Source organism: Peromyscus maniculatus, chromosome 6 (genome assembly GCF_049852395.1).
Source record: "Peromyscus maniculatus bairdii isolate BWxNUB_F1_BW_parent chromosome 6, HU_Pman_BW_mat_3.1, whole genome shotgun sequence".
NCBI lineage: Eukaryota > Metazoa > Chordata > Mammalia > Rodentia > Cricetidae > Peromyscus > Peromyscus maniculatus.
Window position 1 is genome coordinate 106,359,210 of NC_134857.1, and position 21,044 is coordinate 106,380,253.

Consider the following 21,044-nt stretch of genomic DNA (forward strand, 5'->3'; position numbering starts at 1 on the left):
CTTAAGGTGTGACTACATAGAAAGTCTTTTACAAAGTACATGTGATCATGAAGGTGAGTTCTATAGCCAAAGGACCTACAATCTAGTGTTGTCTCTTACTGATAGCATAGAGGTCAGCAGGCCATAAAGCACATGTGACACCTCCCCTAAGAATGGGCAATGGTCTAGGGAGGGAAGAGTCAGGGATAAACATTCCGGGGAATTTGGGTGAGGTTTGCCTCTATAATAAAAGGTGGGTGAGGTCTGCCTGCACAGATAGCAAAAAGGTCACCAGGTCATTAACAGAATCCATTCTTGGCTTTCTGGATGCAATGCGGGTATTTGATTTGTATCTCCTCCATTGAGGAAACACCCTTGTGTAATTAACATTCCTGGTTCTCTTAGTGCTTCTCTGTCAATATAAGGACCTCTAGCCCCCAACAAGGCCCCTTCAGGACTCATGTTAAACTCCTCCCTCTTTGTACACTTCTAGAATAGTTTGTAAGTTAATGTGAATTAAATTTCCCACCAAGTTTTCATGTAATAATTGAATTGATTACTTCAAAAAGTGCTCAATTATTTTTCAGTCTTTGTTCTTAAGGTACCAAATTGCTTTTAAATATAATTGAATATTGGTTAATATTAAGTTGCAATTGTATGCTTTTCCTGTTACTACAAGAATAATGAAATTTTATTAAATATTTTTTTATTTTGGAGGTAGAAATAATTTTAATTCTTGAGTAATGGTTTATTGGCATTTATTAATAACATAATACTAGATATCTTGTCAAAATTGCTAATTTTTTGTAGCTTTAGAAATATGTGTGTTCTTGTGTTGTGTGTGAGGATGTGTATCCATAATTTCAACACTTTGGATACTGAGACAAGAGACGCCTAATAGTGAGTCCTAGGCTAGCCTGGGGTACATAATTAGACCTTGTCTCAAAAACACGTAAGCAAGAAAAAAATTTAAGTTGAAGAAGAAAAAAGAAATTAATGTGTTTAGATATCCAAATTTAGCATAGACTATGGGTTTTATGCCTAACCTTAACCAATGCAGTCAAAAAATTGTAAATGTGATATTAAGAGAAATAAAGGAAATCAAAGTACAGATGCTAGTGCCTTAAGCCACAGCCCACAGCCTGAACAAAGCAGTGAACATTTGTGTGTGAGTGTGTATGTGTGTGTGCTATATTTTACTTACTGAAAATAAAATAAGCCATTTCCTTGGACCCATATGTCAAAGATTATGTATATTTTCAAATGTATTTAATTAAAATATGTTAGTTAAAAATATAAAAACGCCATCCCATTTTGTTAATTTATATTATAGAAAAATAGAGATTAAGTAAAACAAGATACATTTGCAGATCTACTTTCAGGGTTTTGTTTTGTTTTTTTTTTTGACAAGTGTTAGACTTTACATTTCTTTTTCAGTGTTTCTGTTTTCTATTTCAATAGTCTTCTCTCTGAACTGAACAGCTTTGTTAGAAGATCTGGTGGCAATGACAGAGCTGCAGTTCCTCTAGAGCACTAGCATAATTTTAAAAATTCACAAATGAACGCGGTGTTGGCATCGCTCTTGTGGGGAAGGCTTGGCATGTTGCATGACCTAACTTGGCTGGGACTGCCTCTCGCTGTGAATTATAATTAACTACTGAGGGGGATATAAGGAGGCCTTGACTTACAAGCTGCCATTTTTATATCTCAGTATGTGAACCGAATCCAACTACCTCCATGCTCGCACCGGCAACAAGGCTGAAAATGAAAATCGGCCTCGTTTATAATCAGAACTGTGACTCAGGGCTGACAAAACAGTGCTTATGAGAATGCAATACAATCTGTTCGCTAGGAAATACTTCATTAGTATTGTGGTAACATTGGCAGCATGTCTCCCTTACCATGCTGAACTTCAGAAAATTGTACGAATTCATGCTTGTTTTTTAGGCCAAACTTAATTATTTTTCACTACAAAATTGCTTGTGATATGGAGAAATCATTTTAGGACAGTTTTACATTTTAGATTTAATATTTCCTATGCGTTTGTCTGTCGTTACTTAACCATCTGCACCCCAGACTCAGTGGGATGAAATAGTATCCGCTTGCTATTTGCCATGGTTCTGTGAGCTCACTGCTTCATCAGATGGTTTTTCTGCTCAGTTGGAGGTGAGGTCACTCATGCGGTTACATTTAGCTCTGAGCTCTGCTAGGGATGGAATGTCAGGGTGACCTCTCTTTCTCCAGGGTATCTCTCCCCTTGGCCTCTTGTCTTTCAATAGTCTAACCACACCTTTCTTTTAGCACAGCAGGTGGTTTCCAAGAGGTCAGCTGCCATATATAGAGCTTAGGAAAGCTTGGCTTGCTTCACACATGCTAATCATTTAGAGCTCAGAGGGGTGTGGGATACTCTTCACAAGACACAAACACTGAGTTCAGGGCAGTCCACCAGTGTGATTGACTGCTCATTTCCTAAAATTATCGTTAGTGGGGAATTTGTGTTGTGCAGAAGAGGTATAATAATAAGTTGTAGTCATTATAACTTGAACCAGAGCATCTTGCGTGAGTAATTTCACAAAATCATAATAATGAATGACCTTGATTTCATCTGATGGAGGATGTGAAATGAAGGCGTAAGGAAGTAGCAGTTAAATGTTAACAAAGGACTTTCTACTCTGTCAAGGTTTTAGTAAAGAAAATGCATCTCCATAAGATAATGTAGTAGCGTGTTTTTGTGGGTTTAGTGGAGACTCGACCGAGAGTGTTGCACATGCTCAGTATGTTTTATGCCATTGAGCAACTTGCCAAGCTACTGTTCACTTTTTTCTGGCAAAACTATTAAATATGTGTTTTAGCACAATGTGCCTAACAAGGAACCTTGATATGCTTTCTGTTTAGACTAGAGTTTAGTTCTCCCACTTTCTCTCTACCAGAAAAAATATCTGAGTCGTGGAATAATCCGATGTATAAAAGTAACACTGTTTTAAGGATTATGGAGTGATACACAAAAAGCAAATGTAGCTGCACTGGACCTGTGTCTTACCTGTCTTCTCTAAATCTTCAACTGCTCAAAATGGCTTTCTCTTTTTGTGGAAAATCTTCTTCTTCTTCTTCTTCTTCTTCTTCTTCTTCTTCTTCTTCTTCTTCTTCTTCTTCTTCTTCTTCTTCTTCTTCTTTTTTGCTGCTCTTTTAAATGGCATTGCACACTGACCAATTAATTTGCTGCAACATAGTGAGGAGTTTCCTGATACATAAACACACACATCTGCACAAACATACACACACACACACACACACACACATATATGCACATAAATGTAATACATTTTGGACATAAACACATACACATTAATATATACATAAAACATGTCTAAGTACATATAGGTATGCACATGTACACATAAATACATGCATGTACACACAGTATATAATACATGTACACACAAATGTATGCATACATATAATCCACATACATACAAATACATGCATACACACTAACATATACAAACACATATGAAAGCAATATACATATATACATACATGTGCATGCATACACACACCCCACATATATACAGACATACACACACACACACACACACACACACACACACACACCACATTCTACCTCTACACACATCGTTTCTCATTCTATTATAATATCAGTGTATATTTGAGGAAGTTCACACAGTATACTGAGTTTGGGCCTAGCTTGGCCACATGCTAACCATAAATGGATATTTCCTTAAGGTTTCTAATAGTGTATACATTCATTATAAAAATCCATCACATATACAGTCATGATCCTTGTGTACACTAAGTAGAATAATTCTTAAGAAAACCGTTTGAATTGTGCCTGATACAGTAAGAACGATAATTATATTTTATCTTTTATTCCTTAAATAAAATTAAATATTAAAATCAGTAGAAAATGTCAATCATATTAAAATTTCTTTCTTCTCAGCTCATACAAGGCTGTGGACTGATATGGTCCCTTCCATTGCTCAGCTGGAATGGCATTGAAATTATACAACAACATAGGGCAGGAAGAGGAAAGAGTAATGCCACTCTGAATGCAAACCATCAACTTTATGCACTGAGGGAAAAAGAAAATTAGGCCATGAAAAGTATTTTAGCTGCAGTAGCATTTTCCTCAAGCCCCATACTTAACGTTACAGAGCTTAAATTTTTATTTCCGGCAATCATAATACTGTTTTGCTTTGTGAAAACTCATCTATTTATTCTTACACTTGATGTTACATTTGAGAAAATGTCAAAAAGTAGTGTTGTATTTTAATCTGTTTTCTCAAATGCTTTTCTCATCTTTAAAATTTCCCTCCTAAAAACATGCAATTAATGTAATTGTGTGCACCCATATGTGCCGCGTATGGCAACTACCGAGCAGTTGAGGCAAGAATGTGGTACAATCTGGTTCAGCACACAGCCGCCACCCTGCTTTGTCAGGCGAACAGCTGTGGGAACAGAATGCCGTGTAATTCCTTTAGTTTGAGAAGGAATTAACTGTTATTTATAGGGAATAATTAATGTAACATTTTATATGGGTAAACACGTTTTCAATCTTTGGGACTCTGTTAAGTTTTTTCCTTTAAGTGTAGAAGATGAGGAATACTCTCTGCTGACAGCAAAAGCTTGAGGAGAACCAGTTTATGTCTAACTGTAAAATCATGGTGCAGACTGTGGAGACAGAGCAACTCTACCATGAAACCCAAGAGTTAAAAATTAGAGAAGAAACCTGACCCATCCTTATAATTGTAAACATGTGAACATACCTGTGAGAACAATCATGGAGTTCTGTTTAGAAGGGAAAATTATGGCAGATCTATATGATTCTGTCTTTCTAATTTCTTATTTTAAAAACAGAGAATGGAAGGAGATTGGGAAGGGCATAAAAAAGTAAGGAGGGCTGTATGCACAAGTTAATCCCAGGAAAAGACAATGCTGATTTGCCTGCCATAAGAGTAATATCATTTATCAGCATTAAGTTCCAAACATCAAATGGCTAGGTACTTTGGACATGTGTGATGCTAAACACTGCATTTGGATGGTTTGTCTTGATCCACCATCATGTTTGCTGGCTAAATGCTTTGTTATCATAGATTTTATAATAAGGCTTTGAGCTACTTGTGTGAACCAGTCACTTCTGAATAAGGATCGTTTACAATAATTAGATGACCATTAAGATAGTAGTGGATCGTATTATGAAAATGTTTTTCCTGATATGATCAGACACTAGTATTGTTTCTCAAATTACACTGGAAATAGTACTCTGAAGTCTTTCAATCATCTGAACATTGAAGAGCTCACCTCCACTTGAAACTTTTCCCTGAAACAATGGGAGAAAATAGTGGTGGTCTACTCATACGCAAGTTTTGAGTCACTGAAATGCTACTGTATTTTCAAAGGTATCTCTGGTACTTTGTCTTTTAAGAAAACACAGTCAGTGGCCATGGTCTGTCCTCTTTCATTGTGGTCAGTAGTCATGAACAGAACATGCAGTATCAAATCAATCTCTTCATTTTCTTCATCCGGGAACATGTAAGCAATGGTACCAGGCATCTTTGATGCTGGAAAATAGAACACTCTTCACACAAAATCACAGGACTAACACTTTCATACCTGTTATTTTAGACATATAGGTTCACTGAGATTTGGTGGCAATTTTTCCTCCCAAATTCTGATATGACTTTTTGAAAGACAAGGAACTGTATTCTGAGTTTCTAGGTGAGATGTAGGGATTTAGGAATATGCTTCCTACTTCATAATACTGATGAGAAGGAGGTTCTATATTCTGAAGAAGGAAAAGGGCTTTGATTTAGCTGCATCCCAGAATTCAAGAGTGATGACAAACTGCTAAGACGGGGAGAACACTGCAGTGTGTCCATTAGCTTTCCACGTACTGGAGAGTGAAATGTGTTGAGGTCTGACACTGAGTTCCTAAGCCAAATCTGTTGCCTCCATTTTAGGCTTCATCATCATGTTAATGACTATGGGAAATCCACATTTTTATAAGTAATCATCTGTAATTTAATGTTGAAAAAACCAAGTTCCTCTGTCTCTACCTCCAAGGCTTTCTAGAGAGGGCTTTAGAAAGCTACAGTGGTTGCACATTGAGACCTAAAGTGGATGGAGCAGTGTTATGAGGAGTAGCCACTGCAGTAAGTATGTGAGTTAGGAGTTACACCCATAGTATACACTCTGTATCTAGATGGCTGTAGTTTGAGCCTACTTAAGAACACTTCTGGGTGCACATTTTCCATGTGGCCACCATCGTCAATAAGACCTGTGCTAAGTCTCTTAGTTAGGATTCTACTGCTGTGATAAAATACCATAAACGAAAGCAATTTGGGGAGGAATGAGTTTATTACCACTTATACTACCAAGTTACACTCCATTGCTGAGGAAAGGAAGGACAGGAACTCAAGGCAGTAACCTGGAGGCGGGCACTGAAGCAGAAGTCATGGAGGAATGCTGCTTACTGATTTACTCCTAATGGCTTCCCCAGCCTGCTTTCTTATTGCATCCAGGACCACCTGCCTAGTGGTGGCACCATCCATAGTGAGATGAGCCCTCCCATATCAAACATTAGTCAAGGCCAATCTTATAGAGACATTCTCAATTAAAATTTCCTCTTCCTAGGCATATCTATGCTTGTGTCTCAAGGTGGCAAAAATCAATCAGCCCATTGTGAATGGATGAAGGTAGAAACCTTTATCTTCTCTCATAACTTTTGTAAAATCAGTTGTGTCCTTCACAATGGTTGTTCTCTGTCCCCTTTTGCCCTCAATAAAAGTCAAATAGAAAGAATTACCACCAATGAGAGATGAGTGGAGAAAAGAGGGAAGACTTTGAAAAAAATAGATAAAACAGTAAGTTTACATGTGTGGTTTGGTATAAATAGTGCTTTAAATTCATAGGATTCGTATGTTAGTTTCAGCTAGTTTCACCGACAAGCCTATCCCATCGGTAATATTCATGGACTGAAGGAGCCAGTTTATTAGTTTCCAGGCAATTTGTCCAGGAGACTCTTGTAGCTACCTTTGGTGACTTAAGTAAAGAATGCAGACTGGCCAGGCAGTGTCATGTAGGAACTCAGGGACAAAGGGAAGACAGAGGCAGGGAGACCTTTTTCTAGACTTACAGTGTCCATCTTGCTGTCCCTGGTGTGGTGATCAAGGCATGGGTTGATGAAGATTAGGAGTAGGGCAACATCAAGAGGGAAGACAGGGAAGTGTAAAAATTTCCTGAACCTAGAAACGTTGGATGTATTTTATAATCACCAGTAACATTTCTATAGCATTTACCTGGCAATATATGGATTATTTTTCTTTTATTTTCTCATTTAAACTCCAGCATTTTAGTGCATATATTGATGTCATTACAACTTAAGTCATTTTCTTAAACTCAGATAGTTAATAGTGATCAGAACCAAAGCCCTGATCTTGGGTCTTTCTTCACCCATGCCTTGCTGTATATGATACTGATATAACACAAGTTTAAAATAAGGGGCAGCTCTCATCATAGGATTGGCTTTCTGTAGGTAATTGTAATAAGATTAACACAAACTTTCTTCTCTTTCTTTTCTTCAGTGAGACTTCATGACAGTATATCAGAAGAGGGCTTCCATTACTTGGTGTTTGACTTGTAAGTACATGCTCCATGTTCATTTATTTTTGCCATATAATTGAAAACTATTTTGATTCCAACATGATTTTTCTCATTGCATAGTCCAAATTAAGGACTACTACAATATTTTAGATGTTTTTTGAGTGATTTTCCACTCTAATTTTATAAAAAGAGAGAAATCTGCACAACAGTATATTGTTCACCTTTTGAAATGTTTTGAGTGTGTTCTGCTTTGCACTGTCCATGGGACTGTTTTACAAAAATAGCTGATGTGTACAAAGTTTTCTATTGAATTTTCTAAGAGCTTCTAAAAGGTATCATCTATAAAGAGAGAAATCCAGAGAAATATTGACTCGTGGCAGGCATTTAGCAAAACAGTCCACAAGCACGACTGGCAGGAGATGAATAAGGACCCACTTGTAATCACCTTGATACTAATTATTTAAAAGATTAAAAAATAGCTGCATCTTTTGATGATAATTTGACTTCTGGGAAAAAGTCCACAGAAACTATATCCTAAATCCAAGTACAATTTTATGTCCAGAGATATTCACAGTATCATGCTTATAGGTGTGTAGGAGAGGGAACAGCTTAAAGACCCAACCATGAAAAAAGAACTGTACAATTATAGTATACTCATTTAATGAAAGTTGGTCACAACAACAACAAATATTTCATATTAATCTAAAAGTAGCTTAGTAATAGGTTTAATTAAGTTGGATTTTAGCAGTATCATGGAACCATTCTTCTGGCTGGCCTCTGTGACTTGTGGGTCTGTCTTCATCTTAAGCTCTACCTGTCCTCCAGAACTGATTGCTTTATTGTCAGTTGTCAGACTGACTTCCAAAGGAAGTGAAGGGAAGAGGGATGCTGTGGGAAGTATTTTATCCATTGAACTAACCTTTCCCCCAGATCTTATGGGATAGGCTAGCACAGAAACACAATTTATTTTTATCGTGATAAAAGGGAAGACTTGAGTATGGGTGGCAGCCATGCAAATCCATCTGTCTTAAGGTGGTCCCTGTGTATCTGAGAAAAGAGTAGCCAAAGCCTGCTTAGACACAGATCTAGATTGCAGGCTTGTCCTCACAGGCATAGCCCGTCCTTGATGTCCTCACGCTGCCCATGATGTCCTTTATCCTCTGCCTCTTCTCAGAGCTTTCATTCTTGCCCTTCCAATTCTTCCTTTTGGCTCCCTGCTTCCTCGTGGACCTGAAGCCCTTCTTTATGGTTTTCTTTCTGAACTTTCTTTAGTCATTTTTTGCTTGATTTCGATGAGGTGCCTCCTGAGTGTTGGTTTACAGGGATGGGCCAGAACACCTTCTCCTTCAGAACTCCTGGAGAGCAGCATGCTAGCGAGAAGTTCTTGGTTTTCTCTTTTTCCAGTCTCTCCTTTGTTTCTTCTTCTATGACTGTCGTTCATTCCTTCTCCCCCCTCCTCTCTTCTGTGCTGTGAATTAAGTGTAGTACCTCACGTGTGCTAGACAGCCATGTTTCTTCACTGATATGCCATTTCCTACTCTATACATTACTAAGGAGAAATCCCATCATTCTAATAATCATTTCCCCAAGGGTAGTGTTATTTCTCCCTGGTTGTTTTCACGATTTCCCTTTTATCTTGTTTTTCAGAAATGTGATTGCATGTGTTTCAGCTTGTGTTTCTTAGTTTTTCTTTGTGGTTGATTTCGTCTTTTGAAAATGTAGGTTTATATCTGCCAGATTTGCACATTTTCAGATATTGTTTCTTTGAATACTTTTCAATCTCGCTTTCTTTCTCCTTTGCTCTGAAGCACCAATGACGTAATGGTTGGATTTTGGTGGTTGTTCTCACACTCCCGTTGGTTTCTGAGGCTCTGTCCTGTGCCAGCTTTGTTTTCAGTCTGTTCATACACTTGAGTAATTGGTTGTGTTCTGTCGTCAGATTTGGTGTGGACTTTCCGCATCTTCATTCTGTCAGTTTGGTTTTCCTTCCTTCTGTTGCTGAGCTTATCAATTGAGTCTTTTAAAACTACAGTTATTCTTTAGTTCTATGACTTGTTTTGGGGTTTTCTGCACATGCTTTGTTTTTCTCCAGCCTCTTGACGTTCTTATTTGTCCCGGGCATGTTCTTGCTGGGCCACTAAAGTGCTCTTATTTGGCAGATGGACGATTCCTCTCTTGTCATCGCCAGCATCATAGTCTTGGTGTTGCTGTCCAGTGATGCTTTTTGAATCAAACTGAGCTTTCCAATTCTTGTTAGGATTAGAAAGTGGAGATTATGTTCTCATTTTGTCCTATTTTTACCAAACTGTTTGAGTTAAATCTTCTTAGTAGTCCTCCTCTGATACCACACCAGCAGGAATGTGAAGGGGGTTTGACAACGGTGGGCAGCTACAGATCCCTGCTGAGCCTCCACTGATGCCCTATGACTTAGTTCTTTGCTATTGGGCAGGGATTGTGCCACAGTAGCATGGGAACAGGGGTGGGGCTATATTTAATTGGAGAAAACCATCTATTTTTCTTTTTTCTTCCCTCAGTATTAAACGTATTGCTATTTCTTGATGACTTCATTAGTCAATAAACTTGGTTATAAAAGACACAGCATAGTGGTTTTTTGTACTCATACAGTTACTGATATCTGTACTATATATTTTATAGGCTTTCACATTTCCTTATTAAAGAGGTGATAAGAATCTATTCTTATAATTCGCTTTCAGAATTCAGAAGAATAACTGACAAAGAACATATTAAAAAAACAGTTCTTCAAAAGAAAACATAATTTACAGCTACCTGTTGTCATGAAAAGCCTTTTTCCATTTGTATAATTTAGTTCATTGGCTGGGAACTATTGGTTTCATAGCAGAGATGTTTGCCTGGGTTGTCACTGCCTCAAGTCAAAGTGAAGAGACTTGAGGATGACCACTTAGGTCCGGAGCATGAGAGTTTGAAACGTGCTGAGCTCTGAGCACTGAACCTCTGAGCACAGGTGCTTTAAAACCATTCCTTAGTAATTAAAGTGTACGATGAGAATTATCACTAGCTTTCATCAAAATGTTTTGTCAGTAAATAGGATTAGTGAGTGAAGCTAAATTCAGCCCAATCAAATACCCAGTTTTAGAGATTTGTAAAAGAATGGTGGAAAAGTACAGATATTCCTCAATATCCATTCTAGATATCAATTCCTAGAAAGAAAACATAACCAAATAAAAATATGAAATGGCTTCAAATTATGTCATTATAGAAATCAGCAAAGAAGCAAAAAGGAACACCTTTAGAACAATATACATTTTCAACATAGTAGAAAAGTATGACCTTAAATTCACTAGTGAAATATAGTGGGGAAATTTGAGGACACATGGTCAGTTGCAGGATAAAATAAATTCTTGAACTCACATTGAAGGAATGTGTCTTGTGTTCCTTTCCAGCTTCTGGTGCTGTTTGGACAGTATGATTCCTGTGAATGCTTTCCTTAGAATGACAGACACCAGATTCTAAGAGGGACGTCTGGCTTTGTGGGTTCATATTTTTAATGAAAGATCTCACATTATAAAAGGCAAATGTTGGAAGGAGTTTTGTTCCAGCTATTTTAAATCCAGGGATCTTACCAACATTTCTATCTGCAAAGCATTAATGGTCTCTTTTACACATAGACTAGGTAATCAGCGACAAAGCCCTCCCAAACCTGAAAGCTAGTGTAACTTCACAGCTCTGTTGATCTGCCCCGACTTTCAAAAGTTGTCCTTCATCATGCTTGATACCCCTATATCAACCATAATGTTCTAGGAACACGTTAGCAACTCTGAAGGCAGAAAGGGCCAACCTGATAGACATGGATTTATCGGACAGGTAAAGGAAGAAAAGAAAGTAGAGAAATGGATCTAGAAGAGAGTTCCCAAGAAAGAGACCCACAGGCAGAGATGATGGCCTTTGATAGAGAAGGTGGGTCCTTCCTTTCTACACCTAACGTGAAACAATGCTTGTCATTAAATGTAGTTAAGGAAAGTATAGCCTGAAAGGTACAAGAACTCCTGTGGGATTTTGGAAACCATTTGGGCAGTTGCTTCCAACATTAAAAAAAAAAAAATTCCTGAAGAGGGAGTATGCCTTATGCATCTCTTTTGATCCACTTTTTGAGGCCACTTGACTACCTGAATGTGCATAATGGCATGGAAGAACTCTTTTCCCTCTACGTAATTTAGTTAGATTAATGTAATAAATTACATAATTAATTCATTAGTTAGGGCCTGTAAATTCTACTGACAGAATACACTTTAAAGACAGAAAAAAAAGCAAAAAGAATTTTGTGGACACGTATATCACATGCTCAGGGATGAATAACTTAAACTGTAAACTTTTCTTCCAAAACAGGCTTGTTCAGCATCTCAACACTATAATATACAGTTTGGTTTTATACATCATCTTAACAAGATAACCACATTTTAGGAAGTCACAACAGAGGGACAAAACATTTCCAGGGGCAGCAAATTATAGGAAGTTAGATGTCGGGGGAGCTAATGGCACATAAAGGACAGTCTAGTAAGGTCTGTTAAGTAGATTATTCATGTATAGAGTGCAAACTGATGAGACTGATGGAGAAACCCTTGTGTTATTGGGGGAGACATCAGGGAGGACAACTTTACAAATTTATGTCCTGCTCCTAGGCCAATGGGAAGGCAGAGCCATTTCTTCTCAGTTGCCTTCAATTCAGAGGAATTGTTGTCAGTATTTAGAATACAGTTAGAAATGCTATTTGTTTAGGAAAGTGGCAGTAGTAAGTTCTTTGGGGTCTAGGACTTCTCGTGCTATGGGTATTTAGCTAAGTTTACACTATCAGGCATAATTCTTTCTTATGGATCTAGCCTCAAGTCCAATTAGACAGCCGTTGATTACCCTAAGGTAAAAAGGTCACTACCTCATCACTGGGGTCTTGCCAGGCCGATCATTATGTGGTCCACAGGCTGTACAGCTGGGTAGGACTATTGATTGCTCTTCTCTTTCAGCAGCTTGCATAGCATCTTCAGATACTATAAGAGCTAGTCCTGGGGAAAGAGGCTTCCAGGTCAGTTCCAGCTCAATTCCTTCAAGTCCTGTGTCTAAAGTGTATGGTGTTTTCAGCAGCAGAATCTTAATTTCAAGTTCATCAGAAGTTTCTCTTGGCAACTGATTGAGACTATGACAGATATACACATGTATAGATGTAATTCTAAACAGTCTTTGTAATTAAGAAACACAGAGCCAAATACAGAGGTAAACAGCCAAAGAGATCAGAGCAACAGCCACAACTAACTTTAGCTTACCACCAGAAGTAGCTTCCCCAGAGAGAAAGAGAGAGAGCTTCTTCCTGTCTGACTTGTCTTTTTATTGCCTTTCTGTTCTACCTTCTCATTGGCTCTAAACCCAACCACATGGCTTCCTCGTCACTACCTGTCTATACAGACCTCCAGGTGTCTATGGTTGGTTGGTACTGGGATTAAAGGTTCATGTCACCACGCTTGTCTGTCCTTGACCACACAGAGACTCTGCCTGCCATGTGATCAGATTAAGAGTGTGTGCTACCACTGCCTGACTCTGCTTACGGCTGGCTTTGACTTCTGATCTCCAGGCAACTTTGTTTATTAACATACTATTAAAATCACATTTCAGCACAAATAAAATATCACCATATACACAAATGGTCAAAATATAGAGAATAAGTGAATGTTGACCAAGCTCCAACTGATAACATCTGTAACCAAGCCTTACACCTAAGGCTCAGAGAAAATGGTGGAAGAGAGGGTAGGAAGGTTGTAAGAACCAAAGGATTCGCCGCTAGACAGTGTCTTCTATACATGATAGAGAAGCTGTACCCATGACACCTCGACAGCATGGTTGCCTAAACAACACCTGCATAATGATAACACCAACTGACATGCTAAAGTGCATGAGGGATGTTTCTCCAGGTCACACCCCTCGATGAAGAGCTATAGGCAATCAGTGGCTGCTGGGAGAAGGAGAATCGGTTTTCTTTAGGGACAAGTTACCTGCTAGGTTATCAGATTCCAAATGGTCAGCCTAAAGAACATCTAAATGTGAGCAGCATTAAAGGGGCTTAGAAGGTTGCATGTGTGTTTGTATGTGTATATACACATACATATCTATATGTAACAGTAATAATTGAAGAAGAGGTCATGAATGTAAGAGGGAGTATTGGAATCCAAGAGGAATAGGAGAGTGGAAGGGAGGGGTAGAAATGATGTAGATACCATACACATGTACGAAATTCTCAGAAAATTTTAAATTAAAAAAATGTTATGACAGAGTGGCATGTGTTGGGTGTTATATTTTGCTCTTCTTCATTTGAGACATATGTGCACCAGGAACTGCCAGGAGACACATGTGTTGTACGTACATGGATACACTGTGTATGTATAGATTGGAATACAGATTTCTCAAAGCACTGTAAGCCATAAGTAGATGTATAAGAGAATAGCACTTGGATTAGATATTTGCAATTAAGAAAATAAGAGAGGGAATTGAATAGGTTTATGAAAAAGAGTCGAGAATGAAAACTTTAATTTTCATTCTTAGAGATGCCCATGGCGAACCATTTAGCATTGCTGTTCCTCTAAGCCCCTTCTGTTTTATATAACGTGCTGGTGGGACTCAATGAGAATCTTGAGACGTCTCTCAAGTCCTTTTTAATTTAGGAGTCTGGGAAGCTAGTTTCATTATTTAAGGCTTGTGGTACAATTAATGGGACTCCTGGTGTCATTTATAAATATAAGAACATTTTTTAAGTTTCTGGACTATTAGAGAAAGTGCTGTTATTACATCTAATGTACAAAAGGTCACTTTCCCCCTGGCAAAAACACCTCTAGGAACATAAAGTCCTCCTTATTTCTCTGTTTTAACGTGTTTCTATTGGTGTACCCAGATAAGAAATGTTCCTCACTATGTAATGGCAGCCTATTAAATGCCTTAGCCTTCCTGGGACATCTGTAATAAAAGCTCAATTTTCAAAATTTCAGAAAGGAAAATTTTTAAGAGGCTGTGATATATTGCTTCTCTCTTGTCCATTTTATTTTTTGCCATCCAAAGAAAAAATCTTGTGTGGTTTCTAGTTATTAGGAAAATATGTTTCTTTTCATTTTTAATAATAAAAATAATTTTTGAGTCACACTCCTTGAGCTATGGAACAGATACTTTTATTGGTGATATCAAAAATAAGATTAGTTAAATATCATGTTTTTCAGATTGCATGTACGGTGTTCTGAAAGCAGTTAGGTGACTCTCAAAAACCCATAGCATAGGCTTAATGAATGTCTGGGAATGAGAGCCACCATTCAGGCAGTCTGAGTTGTTACAGAACAACGGAAGGAGCTGACACGGAGGTGAAAACACTCGTGTCCTTGGGAACATTTCTTCATTCAACAAACATGTTCTAAGCATCTCTTGTGCAAAGTATTGCACATAAGTGGCTGAAGGGAATTGAGTGCTATGTTTTTTAAAGGAACTTTCCTGCAACTTCACCCCCCTTACACCTCTGCAATTTCAGGAACTATACTGCCTTATCACCTGACCATCATGCTGAAATATTCACACAGCACACGGAGACATGGGCTTAACAGATCCCTAGCTCCATGTTGTTAGATATTCATGGTGAAGAGGGGGCAAGTCTTGTTACATTTTACTGAATGTGAATGCATAGATTTTTTTTAATGTCTACTCTGACAATTTTTATTTTAATAAAACCCTCATTGGCATATAAATGGCTATTAATTTGGATAGCCCCATAACTACATTCTGTTTGTGTCTTCTTTTTGTTCCTGTATCTACCATGCTTTATTGTTCTTTTTGATACTGTATTTTTTTATCTTTTTTTTTTTTTTTTTTTTTTTTTTTTGGTTTTTTCGAGACAGGGTTTCTCTTGTGTAGCTTTGCGCCTTTCCTGGAACTCACTTGGTAGCCCAGGCTGGCCTCGAACTCACAGAGATCCGCCTGCCTCTGCCTCCCGAGTGCTGGGATTAAAGGCGTGCGCCACCACCGCCCGGCAGTATTTTTTTATCTTAATGGAACAATTCATGTGATTTTATTTTTACTCTCTTAGCATATCAATTGTACTTGGCTGAAAGGGGGTTTCTTATAGTTTGTAACAATACATTTCCATTGAATTCATGGTCACTTTCAAGTAAGATTTATGTTACTTATGCTTCTTATGTTAAGGATTATTTAAAGCAGTGGTTCTCAACCTTCCAAATGCTGTGACCCTTTAATACAGGTCCTCATGTTGTGGTAATGCCCAACCATAAAATTATTTTGTTGCTACTTCATAACCGTAACTTTGCTGCTGTTATGAATCATAATGTAAATGTCTATGTTTTCAGTGGTTTAGAGGTCATGACCCACAAGTTGAGAATCACTAGTTTCAAGTCGAACCAATTTCTCACCTTTACCTACACTCTGAAAACCAGATATCTTTCCAATGACGTATCCCTGCGCCCTCCCATCCCCGCTTCACCCATGTACACATGTACGCACACAGTTGGACAAATTCTTTCTATTATTTTGAACAAACTGTTATTTTAGATCAACTGTGCAAATCTTCACTTCTCACCCTTCCCTATCCCCTCTGATGGCTCCGTTCCTTTTCCTATGCCTGTCTGTGTTTCAGGCTGGTACCTTGTCTTTCTTCCTGAAGAATTTTCCTCAACGATTCCTCAGACCCTGCTGCACCCCACTCCCAACACACACCACACACACACACACACACACACACACACACACACACACACACACACACACACACACACACACACCTGCCCCACTTTTCATCTGTCCTAGAAAGACTTCATTATTTCTTCATTGCTTTTGAAGAGTAACCTAGCAGGGTGCAGAACTCTAGCATCTTATGTTTTTGTTTTCATTTCGTCCTTGCATTCTCTTCTCTGGCTTTGTTTAGAAGTTAGAGTACTTCTTAACCTTTGTGCCTATCAGCCAAGGTGCCCACCAGGGTGGGAATGGGGAGGACTTCCTTCAGGCACTTTTCTTTTTTTGTAAGCCGCCATGTTTGACAAGCTGTTTTGGGAACTCCTCAGTCCTTGTTGCTTCGAATATTGCTCCATTCTTTTCTCTCCTCTGCTTCCTCCCTATCTGGACATTATCCATTTCTTGGCTGTACTGTGTTTATTGGATATTGTGTCCTGACTTCTCTGTTGTTTTCTCTCTTTAGTTTTCGTGAACTGCAGTTGTCATATCCCCAAACTCCATCAGTCTCAGCTGTGGCTGGTCTCCCAAGGAGCCTGTGCACGGTGCTCTTCATGGTGGCCTCTCAAGGCCTATGAGTGCTACCATTTCCTTTTCTGCCTTCTTGGAATTTTCAGCTCTCTGTTTATAACACTTATTGTCCTTGCATGGTGTACTTTTCTACAAAAGCTTTCATTCATTCATTCATGCATGCATGCATGCATTCCTTCATTCTTCCTTTCTTCCTTCCTTTTTGTCTTTTTTTTTTAACTACTGGCCTGACAATTCCAACATTCCCAACATGCCTGTGGTTTGGGTTTTTGCTTTAGTTTTCTTACAGTCATTTTGAAAGGGACATATGTGCTGGGTTAAAGGACCTGTGGCAAAGAGGCATATAATGATGTCAAGGAAAAGTGTGAGGAGAGGAAGCATCTTTGGCCTATGATTAGATCTCATTGTTGTAGGTGGCCTCTGAACCTACAGAACTGTGAGCTGAATGAATGCCTTTCTAAACTTACCCAGATTCAACAATTTTGTTATGATAATGAAAAACAGATCAGGGAAAGGTTAAACTCATCAAAGTTTGAGAGACTCTAAAGAGTATGTTCCCATGGAATTTTTAATCTACTAATATTGTCTACCATAAGGATTACTAATTCATCAAAACTTATGATTTCCTAACTCACACTGGATTTGAGAAGGGCTTTGCGGTCAGCTTCTGCTCTGGAAAACTATGATGTGCAATAGCCATTTGCCTTACTTCCCATACAGAGAACATGGGTTTACATTGTAGTTTCACCTTTTTGGTATGTCTACAGAGAGAGTTGTTCATTTCCCAGTGCGCTTAGCTCTTGGCTTGTTATTGCAAAGCGATGGTTTTTAAGCTCTTCACACCTGGCTGAGAAAGTGGAAGGTTTCACAGTGTTGTAATTAGTTAAATCTTCTATTTTAAATATTTTTTAAATTTATAAATTGTTTTGAGTAAAAAATGCATGAAACGTACTAGCTAGAGATAAGAAACTAAAACCAGGAATTTGAATTTTTACAGCAAATCTTAAGATAAAGAAGCCTAGCCTATATGTTTCTCATACACTAAAAGTAGCCAGTACTGATATATATTATGTATGTATGTATGTATGTATGTATGTATGTATATAGGTACCTTTTGTACTTCTAGGCAAATAACAGCAACTAATCATATTTGAAAACACACCCACACTGAAATTTGAAGCCCGGATTTAATAAAGAGGTTTACTCCTTCTTTGGTTGAACCAGATTTTGAAAGTGCACTGTTCTCAAAAAGTTAATTAAATATAAAATCTTGGGTGGTTATTAATTCTGTCTTATTAAATAATTTCACTGCAGCTCCTAAATCCAAAGTTTCACCTTGAAATAGGATGGAATTGCTATTGTGGGTATAGTTGTCATTTTTTGAGGACAGTGTCTGGGGACTGTCAGTGATATGCTGCTATGTAGAGGATCTGGAAAAGTTACAATTTCAAAGATGTTGGACTAAGTTTAGCAGACAGCTTCTTCAGTGTGGGATATTTTCTGCTATGTGCTCATCCATTTCATGTCTCAGCCCGGACTCTGTGGCAGGAAGCCCAGCTCCCACCTGATCTCTGCACTTTTCACTTCTTCTCAAGCCACTCAAACTTGGCAGGTTCTGCTCTTGGCTCATGATTAAGCCCCCTCCCCCACCCCAGCCTCATACTTGGGTACTTTAGCCATTCTCCACAAATAGATTTGATATTATAATACATTCATTCAGTGAATACTGACTGAGTGCTAATTGCATGTGAAACACTTTGCTAAATACTACAGATAAAACCAGTGAATAAGATATAGCCCTGCCTAAGAGGAGCTTACATCTAACCAGAAGGGGAGGTTATAAGGTTGTGGTGAGCACCAAGCAAGGTGAATGCATGGGCAGCACATGGCAGCACAGGTGCTAAGAACAGCAGCATTTGGAAAGGACCAAAGAAGACTGGAAGATTCTTTGGTGGATAAACCATTAAGTGGATGGATAAACCATTAAGTTTGAAGGTAGAAGGAGAGAGCACCAATAAGACTTTGAGACTCAAGGGGAAGCAGGCTATAACCAGTTCCCAGTGCTCCTATCAGATTTACCTCTTCTTGCACTAAACTTCATCCTGACTTTAAAAAAAAAATGGGCTACCAAGTGAGTTCCAGGAAAAGGCGCAAAGCTACACAGAGAAACCCTGTCTCGAAAAACAAAAAAAAAAAACAAAACAAAACAAAAAAAAATTGAAGGTAATAATGAAATATATGTAGGAAAAAAATTCTACTATCCAGTGAGGGAAGATTTTGTCAATATGATGCAAGTTTCTAGATTATGGGGTCAAAATATGAAAGGAGAAGGAAGGCAAACAGGACTTTTTTTAGTAAGGTAGTAGAAAATAGATTAATTGGAGCTAAAATTCATTCTTTTTCTTTTATTGAAAATAGATTTTTTTTTTTTTTTTTTTTTTTTTTTTTTTTTTTTTTTTGGTTTTTCGAGACAGGGTTTCTCTGCGTAGCTTTGCGCCTTTCCTGGAGCTCACTTGGTAGCCCAGGCTGGCCTCGAACTCACAGAGATCCGCCTGCCTCTGCCTCCCGAGTGCTGGGATTAAAGGCGTGCGCCACCACCGCCCGGCGAAAATAGATTTTTTTAATACAGTATATCCTAATCATGGTTTCCTCCTCCCGTTGCTCCTTCTAGTTCCTCCTCTTCTGTCTGGATCTACCCCCCATTCTGTCCCTCCTTAAAAAACAAACAGGCAGCAGGGTGGTAGTAGCACAGGCCTTTAATACCAGCACTTAGGAGGCAGAGGCAGGCAAGTTTCTAAGTTCAAGACCATCCTGGTCTACGGAGTGAGTTCCAGGACAGCCAGGACTACATAGAGAAACACTGTATCCAAAAAACAAAAACAACCAAACCAAACAAACAAGCAAACAACCCAGGCATCTAAGGGCGAATAAAAAATATAATAAGATAAAATAAGAATGAACAAATCAGAACAGAACAAAACAAAAAGAAGGAAAAAAGCCCAAGAAAAGGCACAGGAAACAGGTAAGTGCAGAGGCACCGATTCTATCGTTGAAGACTTCTGTCTCTTGAGAACCTTCCATTCTTAAAGTAGTTACGAAGTTCTGATGGGAGAAAAGTTCTGTCATATAACTTTGACCAACTCATTTATGGATTTGTGATTGAGAACAGGTTTAGCGGTGTTTTTGGAATCGTGTGCATGTGGATATAATAAGTAAAGCATCACATTTAAGGAAGATGATGACAACAGATCTCGGGGAAATATATGCCTCCTAACAGTCAGACTCCAGTAAGAGCAAGAATGTAAAGTGCACTAAAGCACACCTAGCTTTTGGTAGGATCTACCGGATAAATAAGTCAACAGTTTAAAAAGGTCAGAAAATGGAAAATCAGTTACAAGGAATTCTTCCTAAGAAATCGTATGCATTAGTCGGCAATGCACACATATCTTACATCACATGCATTCTCATAGTGTGATGGGTGACAATTCTGTGAGATGCCGATATGCCCACTATCTAACTGAGCAGAGTTCTTTTTTCCCGGTAGCCTATCCAAAACTTATCAGAATAATACCGTTGTTAGTTTGTTTGAGTGTAAAAAATAGAACCAAAATATGTAAAAGAAGAAAAGTGGTTCCTGCTGGTTCAGAAATACCTAAGTGGTGAGTACTGGTAAATAATAAAATGTAAGTATGAGATGGTATTTATGCCTTTAGGTCCTTTTCATATGCTTGAAAGAAAACAACTTGTATCCGTCTTTTAGTCTACTTGCTTGCTTGGTTGATTACCAGTCTCTCTAGCTGTAGACCAAGCCATATGTGTGTGTGTGTGTGTGTGTGTGTGTGTGTGTGTGTGTGTGTGTGTGTGTGTGTGAGAGAGAGAGAGAGAGAGAGAGAGAGAGAGAGAGAGAGAGAGAGAAGGAGAGAGACTATTATTAGTCTATATGGTATGTGTTTGTATTCTTAAAGTTTAATGTTTCAATTGGCATGATCAGTTATTTTAAAATATTTCTTTTTCTTTCAAAGAAGAAAGAGAAATATTAATTTGATTTTTCATAGATGTTTTGAACTTCATAAATTTTGAATTCTCCATTAGTAAGGTACCATTATTTAGGACTTTCACTAGGCCTTCAAAAGCAAAGCTTTCGGGAAGTGGAGAGTGGGACAAGACCAAGTAAT

General features: G+C 38.3%; 1 protein-coding gene across 14 annotated transcripts in view; it reads left to right on the forward strand.

Annotated features, from left to right (window-relative positions):
- The window catches only part of Camk2d (calcium/calmodulin dependent protein kinase II delta), a 257,681-nt gene that overhangs the window by 127,629 nt on the left and 109,008 nt on the right, over positions 1-21,044 (forward strand). For all 14 annotated transcript variants that reach the window (XM_006970402.4, XM_015993241.3, XM_015993259.3 and 11 more), the window contains exon 4: positions 7,581-7,635. In XM_006970402.4, the coding sequence (XP_006970464.1) occupies positions 7,581-7,635 (55 nt within the window). The remainder of the gene's footprint in view (positions 1-7,580; positions 7,636-21,044) is intronic.